This window comes from Panthera uncia, chromosome B4, assembly GCF_023721935.1.
Source record: "Panthera uncia isolate 11264 chromosome B4, Puncia_PCG_1.0, whole genome shotgun sequence".
NCBI classification, from domain to species: domain Eukaryota; kingdom Metazoa; phylum Chordata; class Mammalia; order Carnivora; family Felidae; genus Panthera; species Panthera uncia.
In genome coordinates this window covers 40,163,232-40,178,154 of record NC_064809.1, presented here as the reverse complement: position 1 = coordinate 40,178,154, position 14,923 = coordinate 40,163,232, and the positions used below count along the sequence as shown (strand labels likewise).

The 14,923-nt window shown below is 53.1% G+C and overlaps 1 protein-coding gene and 1 long non-coding RNA gene across 2 annotated transcripts; one reads left to right on the top strand and one right to left on the bottom strand.

Moving 5' to 3' along the window:
* Window positions 1–1,990: 1,990 nt before the first annotated feature.
* Window positions 1,991–14,491, top strand: TNFRSF1A (TNF receptor superfamily member 1A). Its single transcript, XM_049624953.1, has 10 exons — window positions 1,991–2,333; window positions 9,672–9,825; window positions 10,076–10,204; window positions 10,411–10,560; window positions 10,796–10,874; window positions 12,384–12,457; window positions 12,584–12,694; window positions 13,000–13,028; window positions 13,200–13,476; window positions 13,588–14,491. Exons 1-10 carry the CDS (start codon window positions 2,295–2,297, stop codon window positions 13,902–13,904), a joined length of 1,359 nt encoding a protein of 452 aa, XP_049480910.1. The 5' UTR covers window positions 1,991–2,294; the 3' UTR covers window positions 13,905–14,491.
* Window positions 12,007–12,651, bottom strand: LOC125918763 (uncharacterized). Its single transcript, XR_007456578.1, has 2 exons — window positions 12,563–12,651; window positions 12,007–12,383 (listed from the first exon to the last, which is right to left on the bottom strand). It is a non-coding gene; the product is annotated as an uncharacterized LOC125918763 (long non-coding RNA).
* Window positions 14,492–14,923: the final 432 nt, after the last annotated feature.

Genomic DNA, 14,923 nt, shown 5'->3' with positions numbered 1-14,923 from the left:
ACTAAAAATTAGGACATTAAAGTTATTAATTGTGAATACTGTTAATTGTGCAACTCTTTTTTTTTATTAAAAATTTTTTGTGTTTATTTTTGAGGGAGAGACAGAGAGCTAGCAGGGGAGAGGCAGAGAGAGAGGGAGACACAGAATGTGAAGCAGGCTCCAGGCTCTGAGCTGTCAGCACAGAGCCCAACATGGGGCTCGAACTCACAAACCGTGAAATCATGACCTGAGCTGAAATCAGTGTTTGACGGACTGAGCCACTCAGGCGCGACGAATTGTGCAACTCTTAACATTGCTACCACTTACTGAATGCTTCATATATGGTAAGCACTTTTTTCTTCAGAAGCTGGAGGATGGGGTGGAGTGAAGTCAGCCGGAGAGAGGTGGGAGGCATCTGAGCTCCACTGTCATCTACAGATGCCCTACTCTTGGGATCAAAGAGGGGAGGCCAGGGAGAGCCAGGGAGTGTGGAATCTAAGGTGTGGGGTCAGCTGGAAGATCAAGGGGAGAGGGAACCAGGAGCTCTGATTCCAAGTCACAAAGACCTAGGACCTCACCCTCCAGTCTCCCTGCGTTTCTAGCAACCTCAGTAGATGGAGGACCTTGGGCCTGGATGGTGTATAGTGAAGGTCATTGTGCCTATAGGATATTTGGGTGAACGTTGTAGCCTTGTTGTGGCATTCATCTGGGAGAGACCCTGCACAAATGGGGGTGGCATGAAATACCCAGAGTCAGAGTGTGGTGTCTGACTCAAGGGGATGGATAGAAAAGTGGCAGTGTGTCTATCATAGCAAAATGGGCCCTTGGACTGAAGTTGGGGCTCCGGGGTTTCAGCTGGCGGTGCAGAGAACATGCCTTGTGTGTCCCCAGGCCTCGGTTTTCTCTGAGACTTCGCCTCAGGTCATGATCTCACCGTTTGTGAGTTTGAGCCCTGTGTCGGGCTCTGTGCTGACAGCTCGGAGCCTGGAGTCTGCTTCGGATTCTGTGTCTCCCTCTCTCTCTGCCTCTCCCCCACTAGCTCTCTGTCTCTCTCTCAAAATTAAACATAAAAAAATTTTAAATAAAAAAAAGAATCACACGATTAATCTATAAAACAAGGTGCTGCAGCAGATTATGTCTAAGGTCAATTTGGATTGATGTATCAGAGTATTTGGGAAAGGGGGCACTGAGAATATACTGGTAATACCTGATCCAGGTATCTGTGATTTTCACGAATCTCATCAAGCCTCATGACAGCATTTTTCCCATGTAGGTGGGCTAGGCATTGTTACTGTCAATAAAGGAGGCTTGGTGGAGATTTTGCGTTCGTTTTTTTTTTTTTTTTTTGCGGCAGAGCCACATCAGCGCCTGGAGGGTCCCAGCCCCGCAGACAGTGAATGAGCACCAGATTGGGGGTGGGGGTGGGTGGGGTGGGTGGGTATCAGGGCCCCAGTGAGGGCAGAAAACTAGGGTTTGGGTTTACTCCAAGTTTGAGTTTGGGTCGGAGGGGTAAATTCCCAAGAAAGCAAGAGATTTGGGGTGTCGGTGGAGAACTCTGGGGCTAAGGGAAGAGTTCTTAAGGAACACCGAGTACCTGTCATGGATCAGATGCTTACCTGTCCTGTCTCAGTCATTCCTTACAGTAACCCCATGAGCTAGGTGCTCTCTCTCCATTTCACAAACTGGAAAACAGACCCACAGAGTGTTGGTTATTTGTCCCAGACCACCCAGCTCAAAGGCAGAGGATTCTGAACTGAAACCCAGTGAATTTGACTCCAAAGCCCTGAATCGTTCCAGTGTTGTTCACGTGGGGAAGGCCGGGTGACTGGGTGAGGAGGGAGGGGCTTATCGCGCCGTGCGGGGGGGGGAGGGGGTCGGGAGGGGTCCGATTGGTGGGTTGCGGGCACCAGGCTGCTGGATCCGGGACTCTGGCGCCTCTGACTGAGCTACGAAGGGTTAAAGACCTTCGCCCCCTCCTCCCGCCTCCTCCTGTCTCCTCCCCCAGGCTCTTCCTGTCCCGAAGTTGCAACACCCCATCTGCCACTCTCCCTTCCCTTCTACCTCCACTCTCCTTTCTGCTTTAGTTTTCTCCCAGTTCTCTGGACTCGGGCTCCGGCTCTGGCCTTCGGGGTGTGAGGTCCCTGGGATCAGGCGGTGACCTTCACCCCAACCCTATCCCGCTCAGCTTCCCTCCCCGGGGCGCGGGCTCTTCTTGGGACCTCCCGACCCCGCGCATCCCGGACTCCGGTCGCCGCCGCCGCCGCCGCCACTGCCTGAGCCCTGATGGGGGAGTGAGAAGCCACAACTGGCCGGACATGGGCCTCCCCACCGTGCCTGGCCTGCTGCAGCCACTGGTAAGACCCGGGACGAGGGCCTAGTGGGCTGGGGGCGGGGGAGGGGGGAGGTGGGGGAAGGGCGCCGCCCCGCCGGAGTGGGCCCTCGCCCCGGGCCCCGACCTTCGGCCGGCGTGGCCCAGCTTCAAACTCGGCCAGAGTTCGGGTTTCCCATTCTGAGGTCTGCTCTGAGTCGGAGGCAAGGCCGAGGGTGAAAGGGAACCCGAGGACAGCCAAGGAAATTTGCTGGGCTTTGGGGTGGCCGGGAATGTGGGGGCAGGTGATCCCAGGAGGCGGGGCGCATTTCGGAAGGGTAAGGAAAGGAGTGGAAGAAGGACGTTTCGTCCTCTCGGAGTCCAGATGATTCAGAGTTCTGTCCTCGGGTCAGCTGGCCAGCCGGTGTGTGTGGGGTGGGAGAGGTGAGGCTGCCCGTGGGCCCTGGCTGAACAAACCTTGGCAGGGTGTAGGAGTTGGATGCTAGTGAAGGGGGAAACTGAGTCCGGGAATGGAGATGGGCTGGTGGGTAAGTTTGGGATGCTGTGTGTGTGTGCCCGTGTGGAGAGGGGGTATTTGGGAGTGGAGTGGGAACCGGATAGGGACAGGGCAGTGGAGAGCCCCCCAGGGCCAGGACGCCCACCTGCTGGCATTCCCCACTCTCTGCTTCTGGCTCAGCTTCTAGGCTGGTGCCCTCCGTTGGACTGACTCTAGACAGCTGCCAGCGCCTCCACCTGGTCCCCGACCCTGTGGCCAGCCTTCAGCCCCCTCCCCACAGACCCAAACAACAATCTCTTCGTTTCTTCTTCCACAGATCAGTTTGGGGAAGTTAGTAGAAAGTTGTTTTCGTCACTGGAAAATGTCCCTTTCTTGTGCCTCAGCCTTGTTTCAATGTATGCTCCATCTCCCTGCATGTCCTGGAGTCAGCCTGTGCGATACCGGGAGCCCCCCACCTAGTAGGGCGGATTTTCCTGGCCTGTGGTTGGCCAGTTTCTCCTGGGTCCCTGCCTGTCTCTGGCCCCCATCTTCCCCACTGTCCTCTCCTCTGGGTCTTGTCCTGTCTCTCCTAATCATTTCTTCCTTTTCTGTCAGTTTCCCTAGAAGTCTCCTTTCTGAACCTTTTTCTCTCTGGTGCCTCCCTCTCCCTCTCTTTTCTGCTGGGAGTCCACATCTCCAGACCGCGATTCCCCGTGCAGCACCTCTCTCTCAACCTGAGTTCTTACTGTTTTTCTGACTGTCTCACCTCCTGTCTCCCCAGCCTGTCTCTTGACTTCTCTCAAGCCTGTCCTTCTCCCAGGCTCCCTCAGCCCCCATCCGACTGCCTTGTCTTCTCTTCTCTCTTTGGGGGTACATCACTTGGATTCAAATCCTGGCTCCCTCACAGACTAGCTGCCCGAACTTGAGCAGGCTATGTAACCTTTCATGTCTTAGTTTCTTTATCTCTAAAATGGATATAACGATCACTACTTTCTAATGGTGTTTTGAAGATTAAATAGATTGACACACAGTTGACCCTTGAACAAACATGGGTTTGAACTGTGCACGTCCACTTATATGTGGATTTCTTTCCCATTAAATACAGTACTGTAAACATATTTTCTTTTTCTAATTTTCTTACTAACATTTCCTTTTCTCTAGCTTACTTTCTTGTAAGGACGCAGCATATAATACACGTAACACACAAAGTATGTGTTCATCAATTGTTGATGTTATCGGTAAGGCTTCCAGTAAACAGTAGGCTATTAAGTTTTGGGGGGAGTCAAAAGTTATACATGGATCTGTGATTAAGTGGGGGGGTGCCGATGCTCCTAATCTCTGCATTGTTCAAGGGTCTACTGCGTGTTAGATCTTCAAAATATTAAGTGCTGGGTCTGTGCTAGACATTATTTTAAGTGCTGGGGTGACAGCAGTGAACGAAATCTCTGCCCCCATGGAGTCTACATTCTAGTAGAAGAATAAGGTCTAGCAAATAGAAAGCACTCAGTAAGCGTTAGATTTGTTTTGTTAGTATAGTAGGGATTACTCGGTGGCTCCTGTGCTTGGAAGACAGAGGAGGCCTGAAGAGATAAAGGGAAGTGCCTGGTGGCAGGGGCGGAAGATGGCAGGTGGGAGGTTGGCTGTGAAGGGACCCAAATTCAGCTTGGAGCTGGAGGGGAAAGAGAAGGAATGAAAGGCCTGAGCTGTTTTCAACTGCTCACCAGTCACTGGGCAATACCCAATGCACCAGAGTATACGTGTGGGTGTGTGTGTGGGAGGTAGTGGAGAAGAATACAGGAGAGAGTGTGGCAAAGCTCCTAGGATTTTGCTGTTCTCAAAGAGCTTGCAGTCTGGGAGCCAAGATGGCTTACAGCAAAAAAATGAGCTCAGAACAGTCTGGGGAGAATATCCACAAAAGCGTTTTGATGTGGTGCCCTGGGACACGGATGGGAGGCAGGGCCAGGGAAGGGAATGAGCATCATCCAGCTGCTTTTTCTTGCTTAGCTGGCCTCATGTCTGGTGTCTCTGCCCCAGGAACCCCTCCTGCATAGACTGCAGAGCCTACAATGAATGGATTGTCTCTGACCTGGCTGAGAGCTTGATAGCATGAGTGGCGTGAATTCACTAGGTCCCTAGCAGCTATATGGGACCTGGTGCCCATGTGATGCTCCCTAACTCTATGGAATGACTCGAGGAACAGGCATTGGTAAGATGGAATGAGGAAGGGAAAGCCTCATAGAAAAGTGGATTTGGAGTTGAGATTCAAAGTCACTGACTGGCAGCGTGGCTAGAAAGAAGGGAGACTGGTTTGAGGGAGAGTAGGGGAATGGAGAGGTGGGATATTGTGTTGGGGATGGTGGTGGCAGGAAGCTGAACACCTTGACTGGAGATGGAAGGACCATGTTGAGGAACAAGAAGATGTGAGAATGAGAAAATTGGAGGGAGTGGGGGCGGGGATGAAGAGAGACTTTGAATGTAGTCCCAAGTAGAGGAATTCGAGGAATTCATTCATTCATTCATTCATTCAGAAGCAGTTCTCTGAAAGACCCATGGCAGCTGGGAGTGTGTTCAGAATAGCAGTGAGGTACCTCTGCAAGTACTCACACAGGGAAGGAGTGACTTGTGTGGAACTGATGTTCAAGGTCAGATTCTGGAGAAGAAGATTCCCACACATGTGGGTGCAAGTTGAAGCATGAACACAGATAAAGTGCGTAGGATGGATTGGAGCAGGAAAGAGGCTGGTGGCTGGGCCATCAGCTGGAAGACAGTTGCAGTAATGCGAGCGTGAGGCAACCCATGGTTATGGACAGGACTGAGAGATCACGGAAGACGGACTGGCGAGATGAACTGACAGGCTGGATGGCCGCAGGATCGGGACGGGGGACCTTGAGGAGAGAAGGGTGGCAAAGCTCTCACACTGTGGGTGCTGAGAAGTTGGTGGTGTGACATTTGTCTAGACCAAGAGGTTGATGAACTGGGTTTGGGGCATGTTGAGGGTCCGGGAACAGCTAAATGAAGTGCGTACCTAACAGACTAGAGCAGGGCTTCTCAAACTCTTATCTGCCTTCGGATCATTCACCAGTGATACTCAAAAGGGAGTGTGCGTGTGTGTGCATGTGTGTGGGAAGGGGTGGGCATAGTTTGACCACTCTCCCCTGGCGATGAGTATGTTCCTTCATGGGAGCCCTGACTCTTCTATTTCCCTCTCTGGGAATCACTGGCTTTGACTGGAGTGGAAGACAGATGAGTCGTTAGATTGGCCAATCAATGATTATTCTGCTCCTTTGGTTTTGGGGGCTGAGAAGATACCCAGGACCATAAGACACTATCTCTGACCACACACACTCTTTCTGATCGCTCATCTCATAAGAGTTTATGGTCCTTTCGGGGAGATCATATCTACACGCTCAGGATAATTATAGTATAATAAGATCCCAAAGTAGATATAGTTAATTCCTGTTATTGGACTTCACAGGGGGCTGGGCATCTAATGAGCTCAAGAGGAGGAAGTGGCATTAATGGAGGGCTTCAGCAGAGGGAGGTGGGATCTCAACCGAGCTCTTGGAGGAGAAGCTGTCATAAGCTCCCCGAAGATTGACATTAAAAGAACAAACACATTTTAATTTTGTGAACAAATTAATGCAGGGGAAGGGCACAGCTAGGTCATGAGGTGCCGGGTCAGGGTTAGACCACAGGGTCGCTCTGCTCTCATCCTCTCCGCCCCTTCTGCAGCCCTGGTACAGGAAGTCTCACTTTAAAGTCTCCCCAAGCGGAAGTTGTGGGGGAGTTGGAGGGGTGCTGGGCCACCCCCTCAACTGTCTCTCCCCAGGCACCTCCCAGCTTCCTGCCCTTCCCCTGCTCCAGGCGACAGGTGCAGGCTGGCTAGGGTCTTTGCTCTCAGAGCTCACCTCCTAATTCAGCTGCAAGGTGCAGCTGCTAAGAAGGACACGCTCCCCAGAGCCAGCTGGTGCCGACTGGTGGGGGCCTGAGGCCCTGGCTAGGAGGGGTCAAGAGCAGACTGGCTGGGGCACTTCTGGGGACTATGAAAGACCTGGGAAATAGTGCTGGCTGGCTGTCTTACATCCCTTCTTGCCTGCCTCCTTACTCCTGGAAGTGGGCGTTCAGGGCTCTGGAGTTTTTCCTGTGCTGCCAGTAGACTTGCAGGGAGGGGCTGTGGAGACTCAGAACTGGCCTTATTTCCTAAGGATTGTTTGGGGACCCCAGGGAGGTCCCCAAACCCAATCCAACTGGCCAGAATCAGTCAGGCTGTGGGAATGCAGTGAACCCCGGGTGGGAGGGCAGCCTTAGTTTACTTCCTTTTGGAACTGGGGGGTGTCAGGGGCCTCCTGGGAGAATCCAGGGAAAGGGCTGGTCGGTTGGGGACTGGTTGGATGGGGAGGAGGAGCCCGGGTGGGGCCTGGTCTAAAGGAAGGATGCTGAGGGGCGGAGAAAGAGCTGAGTGGCCCCTCAGTGGGGGTGGGTAGTGACCCGCTGGGAGGAAGCCAGGGGTTGAGGAGACTTCCCTTTGGGATGGATTGGGAGAGGGGGCCATTTCCCGAAATATGCGGGCCAAGTGGGACAGGGGTCTGTTGCCGACTCTTTTGAAGGGGAGGGTGGCGGGGGGAGGAAGTGTGCTCCGAGTGGGGGTTGGAAGGAGAGCCTGGCCCACAGGACAAAGGGCTCAGATGAGGTTCTCATTGCTGGCTGGTCCCTTCAGCCTTCGTGCTGACTCATGACCCTTGAGGAGCTGGGGAAGCTGCTGGTTCTATCTCCCTTCCCCTAGATGCCCTCCCTCCCTGGCCTGAGTCACTGGGCGGAGTTGCTGGGAAAAGATTTCTCTTTCCCGGATCTGACTTAACCCCCAAAGTGCTGGAGACGCAGGGGGATGCTAGGCTTGAGAAAGCCTCTCTCCCTCCCTCCCTCCGTCCTTCCTTGGAAGCTTACTCCTCACAGGCCTGTGGTCCCTGAAAGGCTCCCCACCAATGCTGTGGGGGGTGGGGGGGGGCAAAACTGGAGCCCCCAGTTTTTCTTCCTGACTTTGTCTCTGCCAGTTGGCTTTGCTCCTGCAGGAGGGGGCCCTGCATGGAATTTCAAGTGCCAGTAACCTTGGGTCCTGAGAGCTCTTCGGGGAAAGGAACCACAATTTCAGGATTGGGAAGTTCTTCCCATAACCACCCTGAATTATTCCTGTGGCCCTGGACGCCCCAGTCTTGTTCAGGGGAGACGGCATGGTCCAGTGGCTCAGGGAGGGGACTGCTCTCTGAGTAGGGGAGCGCAGCCGTGCCTTGGCCGCTGCTCTGTTTCTCAGTGTGGCTTCTGATTGTGGCTGAGGCTCCAGCTTCCAGGCTGCAGTGTCTCCCAGAGGGTGACTCAGGGCAAGCACGACCTGCCTGGCTGCCTACCGGTCTATGGGCTGCTGTGCTGTCCTGTCTCGGACTGGGGTTTCTGTGATCAGATTAGTCTGTTTTTCTCCAATTTTAACACACTTTGAGGACATCCTCTTATCCTTACATAAAGCAGCTCTTATAGCAGAGGGAAAAAAAAGAAAATCAAGACCCAGGGAAAGCCAGAAAGAGGCTGATTAAGAGATCAAGGAAAAAAGTCTAGGCTGGAGCTCAACACTGACTCCTGGCTTTGCTGTCCCTGGCTCTGAAGCCAGAACTGGGCAAGTGATTCAGCTGCTGAGGGCTTGCCCTGAGGCTGTAAAAGGTGCCTCTCAGAATGCCCCTGTGTGCAAAGGGCATCAGGACTCCGGCCCATCCTCAGCTCCTGACTTGATGGTCACCTGAGCCCGATCACCAGCCTCTGGATACATACATGTTGTATGTAACCTACATGCCTTTTTCCAATCCTGCCTGGACCTAAACTTTGTCAATCTCCTACCTCATTCCCACCCTGAAGCTTTCCCTTTTACTGCCCTCCCCGTTTGCCCTGGCCAACCTGGGGTATTTGTGCAGATTTAGTGGTGGAAGGGGATGCAGCATGAGGTCTGAGGGCAGAATCCTGAGTGAGGTTTTGATACAGATTTATGAAGAAACTCTTCCTTTTGCCCACTCCCTACAAATGGTGCCCACAGAAACATCACTTACTTCCACTCCAATCTGATTTTATTTATTTTTAAAGTTTTATTTATTTATTTGTTTATTTATTTGTTTATTTTGAAAGAGAGAGAGAGAGAGAGCGCAAATAGGGGAGGGGCAGAGAGAGAGGAAGAGAGAATCCCAGCTAAGCGGGCTCCATTGCTGTCAGTGCAAAGCAGATATGGGGCATGAACCGTGAGATCATGAGCCGAAACCAAGAGTCTAGTTGGACGCTTTTAACCAACTGAGCCACCCAGGTGCCCCCTCCAATCTGATTTTATAAACATACCCTTTCTACTGGAATTACGCAATCCAGGAAAGTGCACAGATCCTAACTGCTCACCTCTGTGGATGTTTACAAAGTGAATACACTGTGAACATAGCACCCAGAAGGAGGAACACCACTTTAATATCCTTAAGGCTCCTTGTTGGAAGTAAGGGCCTCAATTGAGGTAACCAGTTCCCAATCAAAAAAAAAAACATTCCTTAAACACCCGCCCTGTGTCCAGCACTGTTAACTGCTATGGGGAAATAAGGATAAAATACAGTCCAGGCCTGGGGTCTGCTAGTCTTAACTCGGAGGGACAAAAAAATTAGTACACAGAACAACTAGAGAAGAATTAAGCACTAGATCACATGGGGCCAGCTGTCTAAGCTTAGAGGAAGGATATCCAGTGTGAGCAGGAATGGCCCGGGGGCAATGTTCCACTGAGAAAGGACTTGAGCTGGGAAGGCTTTGAACTTGCTACCTCTAGGGTTCCCACCCTCCCTCTCCTGATAGGATCTCCTCTGTCTGATTCTTCCCCAGGTGCTTCTGGCTCTGTTGGTGGAAATATACCCATTAAGGGTTACTGGACTGGTCCCTCACCTCAGGGACCGGGAGAAGAGAGCTATTCCGTGTCCCCAAGGAAAATATATTCACCCTCAAGATAATTCCATTTGCTGTACGAAGTGCCACAAAGGTAGGAGAAAGTGGGAACAGTGAATCACCTCAGTTACAGGGTCCTGCTTCTTCCTTTGCTTTTTTCCAGATATTCTAGAACTTGGGGATCTCTGACCTCCAGGCTCCTAACTTTGCTGCCTCTTCTGGGCTGGGATTTTCTCCCTTCTTTCCTCTCTTACAGACTTCAGAGGGGTGGCCCTGGCTATTCTCTCTAGCATAGGGCTCCTTCCTTGAGCTCCCACTGCAACCTAACTGATCCCCCATCACAGGGACCTACCTGTACAATGACTGTGCCGGCCCAGGGCTGGACACGGACTGCAGAGAATGTGAAAACGGCACATTTACTGCTTCAGAGAACTACCTCAGACAGTGCCTTAGCTGCTCCAAATGCCGAAAAGGTGAGTCTCAGGAGGTGGCGAGGGCTCTAAATGGAACGTCAGGCGGATGTGTTAGAGCAGTGGGCTCGCCTGTCTGTGTGTGAGGGCAAACACAGGAATGTGCATGCATAATTGAGTGCAGGGGTGTGGGCGTGTGTACAGAGAAAGACACACACGGTGGGGGGGGGGGGGGGTTGTGCTCACACCCTGTCTCCTTCCCCCTCCAGAAATGTACCAGGTGGAGATATCTCCTTGCACAGTGTACCGGGACACCGTGTGTGGCTGCAGGAAGAACCAGTACCGGTATTACTGGAGTGAAACCCATTTCCAGTGCCTAAACTGCAGCCTCTGCCTCAACGGCACGGTGCAGATCTCCTGTGAGCACAGCTCTCCATAGCCCGGCCCCACTCCCCGCCCCAGGGTGGGCCCTGTCTCAGGAGAAAGGCCTCTGCCTTTCTGTACCCCAGCCCCCTGACCCCACACTTCCTCTCCTTCCCATTCCCGAAGTCTGTGGGACCATTCTGGCCATCTGCCCCCTGCCCCTCCTAGCTTTCCCTGTGGTCCTTGGTGCAGGGTGCCCCTCCTCTAGCTGGATTGTATCTCTCCCCACAGGCAAGGAGACACAGAATACTGTATGCACCTGCCACGCGGGGTTCTTTCTAAGAGGGAATGAATGCGTCTCTTGTGTTAAGTGAGTATCTCCCTGGCTGCTGGGCACTGGATCGGGTGAGGGAGCTTGGGGTGGGGCGGCGAATGGGGTGACTGCAGGTGAGAGCCACCAGCAGGGCAAGAGAAACAGCCCAGGATGCTCTGGTTCTTACTGACTGGTTGACTCTTGGTGTCAAAACACCAGACAGTCCTTCTTCCTGCCCTCCCGACCCCCCGCCAGAATTGTTCCTAAAATCTGAAGAAGTCTTTGGGAATAGAGGCTCATACTCCACGGACTTGCAGTTCTTTGAACTTCGACATTTGGATTTTGGGGTGACAGGGTCTACTACATATAGTTCATGGATTCTAGGATGCACATTTTCATGTCTCTGAAATCAGACTGCATCTTACAATTGATGATGTATCATGGTTTAACTGGCAGCTCTGTGTGTGTTTGTAGTATGTAAACGATGGTGCTTTTTAGTGATGGCATCTTTGAGGCAGTATGGTATTTCTTCCCCAGTCTCTGTTCAGGCCTCCTCACGTCTTTTGGCTCCACAGGGTCTGTTCTTGCATACTTGCTTGCAAAGAAGGAACTCTGAGGGCTCTACAAGTTCAAATCTCAGCCTAGCCACTTATGTGTGACCTTGGGCAAGTTACTTAACATCTCTGAACCTTAGTTTTCTTACCTTTAAAGTAAGGATAATGACATCCACTTGGCAAAGCTGTACAGCTATAAAGTAATACCAAACTATTTGTTTTCTTTTTCTACTAAGTGTCTTTTCTCCTTCAAAGAGCTTTTACATTCATTCCATGTGGTTCTCACTGTGAGTTTGTGAGGTCGCCTCTTCCTGCGGAGCATTGACCTTCCCAAGTTCCTTCTAGCCCCCCATGGAGTTCTCATTACTCCTGCTGCCCAGTGACAGCTTCCAGCGGGGGAAAGATGTTCTTGTTCTAGAGTGTTCTCTGGCTGCCCCCCAAAATAAGTCTTTTTAAAATTTTCACATGCATGTTTGACCCCTCTTTCCACAAAGTCAGGGATTGTCACTAGCAATGTCATCTCAAGAAAAAGCTCTCCAACCTCTCTTTGCCATGGGATTCTCACAACAGTTCAGTGACAGCCACCATTTATGGAGTGCTTCCTATATGCCAGGCATAATGATCTCACTTCTCAATTCTGACAGGTGGGTAAGAGTCTTACTTTACTGATGAGCAAACTGAGGCTTACAGGTTAAATGACTTGCTTGGAGTCACAGTGCCAGCCAACGAATGGACTGGAATTCACACCCTGCCCCTTACTGCTTTGAATTAGTTCTTTCTACACAGCCTCTTTGAGATGACTTCCAATTCTAAAAGGAAATGATTTTGTGATTGGCTTGCGTTTCATTCCTCTGAGTCAGGAGAGGTTTAATTTCCATTATTTCAAGAGATAGCTAAAATGTTTGGAAAGCAAAGAAATTTCCAACAGTGTGGAGTTTTCTTCTTTTTCCTTTTTCCCCTGTCTTCCTCTTGTGGGAGGGCCCCTACGTACCTGTGTGATCTCTTCTTTCAGCTGTAAGAAAAACACAGAGTGTACGAAGTTGTGCGTACCCATCGTGGAAACTGTTAAGGACCCTCAGGACCCAGGTGAGGAGAAATAACCCGCTTCCCATGCTCACCTGCCCTCTCCTAATCCTCGCCCCTCCACCTACCCAGCCAGCCCTGCCCTTCCTGCTTCCCTTCTCCTCTCACCACAATCTGCCTCGCCTCCAGGCACCACAGTGCTGCTGCCTCTCGTGATCTTCTTCGGCATTTGCGTTTTATCCTTCTCCATTGGTTTAATGTGCCGCTACCAACGGCGGAAGTCCAAGCTCTTCTCCATTGGTGAGTGGGGCCCTTGGGAGGGGAAAGCTTACTGCTGGGGGATGTGGGAGGGGGTTGAGTGGGTGAGAGGGATCAGCATGGAGGGAAATGAGGAGTGTCCCCTTAGCTTGCTGCTGAGGACCCCGTTGGCAGGAGGTGGCCCTGATGGCTTGGTGAGAGGTCACAATGCATCAGTAGGTCTCTTGTCCCTGGGGCCACTTTGGCCCTGAAGCATGTCACCACAAGTCCCCAGGGCCAGCCCCGGTATGGGCGCCAGGGCTGAGAGAGGAAGTGAAATTTGTGACGCTTGGTTTCTTTTTTCTCAGTTTGTGGGAAATCAACACCTACAAAAGAGGTAAGATGAAACCAGGAACCTACCCCCAGTCTTTCCCGCTGATTGTCCATTACAATCTTGTAATACCTAAATGACCCTCGGTCACCCCTAATTCCAACCCGCCTCCAGAAATAAAGAAGGTTCGGGCTGTTTGTCCTCTCCTCCACTAACGCTGTGCCTTCTCTCTTTCAGGGAGAGCCTCAGCCCCTGGCCACAGGTCCAGGCTTCAGTCCCATCCCCAGCCCCACCTTCACCCCCAGCCCCACCTTCACCCCCAGCCCCACCTTCACTCCCAGCCCCACCTTCACTCATAGTGACTGGGCTAATTTGAGGGCTGCATCCGTCTCCAGAGAGATGGCTCCACCCTACCAGGGGGCTGGCCCCATCCTCTCCGCGGCTCCAGCCTCCAGCCCCATCTCCACCCCAGTTCAGAAGTGGGAGGACAGCACCCACACTCAACGCCTAGAAGGTGAGCTCCTTGCAGGGGCAGGTGGGTGGAGCTCCTGGAGGGCGCGTGCGCGCGAGGGGACGGGCGGGGCCACCTCCGCGGCCAGAGGCTAACGGCCGGGCTTCCTCGCAGCGGATCCCGCTGACCCGGCGACGCTGTACGCGGTGGTGGACGGCGTGCCCCCGTCGCGCTGGAAGGAGTTCGTGCGGCGGCTGGGGCTGAGCGAGCACGAGATCGAGCGGCTGGAGCTGCAGAACGGGCGCTGCCTGCGCGAGGCGCACTACAGCATGCTGGCGGCCTGGCGGCGACGCACGCCACGACGCGAAGCCACGCTGGAGCTGCTGGGCCGCGTGCTCCGCGAAATGGACCTGCTTGGCTGCCTGGAGGACATCGAGGAGGCGCTGTGCGCCCCCGCCTCCCTGTCGCCCGCGCCCCGCCTCCTCCGGTGAGGCCACGCCCCGCCCCGTGAGGGGCCTGCTCTGAGGACCGCTGCCTACAGGCGGGGCGGCCCAGAAGGACGGTGCGAGGTGCCCTCCGGATCCCCTCTTTCTGGACAAGGGACACGAAGGGGCAGGCAGGAGCTGGCAGCCACCTACTTGGTGCTACTCCCTCAGTGTACACAGAATTTTCTCCGTTTTCGGAACACTGCCGGAGGGTCAGCCTTGTGTGTGTGACAGATGTGTGCGTGTGATCCTGAGAGAGGCTGAGTGTGCCAGGAGCCCCAGCTTGCGGTTGTAGAGATGAGGGGCGCCATGCCTCATCACCCACTTTGGGTTTGGAAAACCCAGCAACGCAGCTTCGGGGCCTCTGGGTGATCCCTGGGCCGTGGTCACAGTAGATAAGCAATCTTTTTTATCAATTATGTTACACTAATAGAAACTGGGCACGCCTCTGCCCCCTGCCTGGACAAGCACAGGGTGAGCTGACCTGTCCGAAGGCAGGGGCAGGCACAGAACAATGGGGCGGCCAGCTGGAGCTGGAGCTGTGGACTTTTGTAAATACACTAAAACTCTGGAATTAAAGCTCTGCTCCTGGACGGGGTGGTCCTTCTGAGTGGTGGGTGTGGGAGGCTGGGGCAGAGACTGCGATCCTGATGGCGGTGGGCTGGGAAAAGCCCTGAGCTTGGGCCAGGTACCCCACCACCATGATCCCAACTGACAAAGGAGCAGCCTGTGCTCACTCTCTGACCCCTTCCTCATCAGGTTCTCTTTCTTCCCACCCTTATCTAGTAATGACCAGGCGGTCATTTTTATGTACAACTTTATGTGGGGCTCTGGTATGTCTATGATACAAAAATGTACAGCACTTGATCCCAAAGCCCTCAGAGCAGGAAGGGCATGGTGCCCAGGCCAGGCTTCTTATTGGGAAGTGTGGTCCTTGAGGTAGAGTCCAGGGGTGGGGTGGTGACCAGCACTCGTGGGGAGAGATTTCCTCCGGGAGAAATGCCAAAGGTCCTGAGTGTTCCTCA

Excerpts from the sequence above, each read along its gene's own strand:
- TNFRSF1A (XM_049624953.1), top strand. The coding sequence starts at position 2,295 with ATGGGCCTCCCCACCGTGCCTGGCCTGCTGCAGCCACTG. Across the intron at positions 10,205-10,410 it reads CTGCTCCAAATGCCGAAAAG|AAATGTACCAGGTGGAGATA; the intron begins GTGAGTCTCAGG and ends TTCCCCCTCCAG. Across the intron at positions 13,477-13,587 it reads CCACACTCAACGCCTAGAAG|CGGATCCCGCTGACCCGGCG; the intron begins GTGAGCTCCTTG and ends GCTTCCTCGCAG.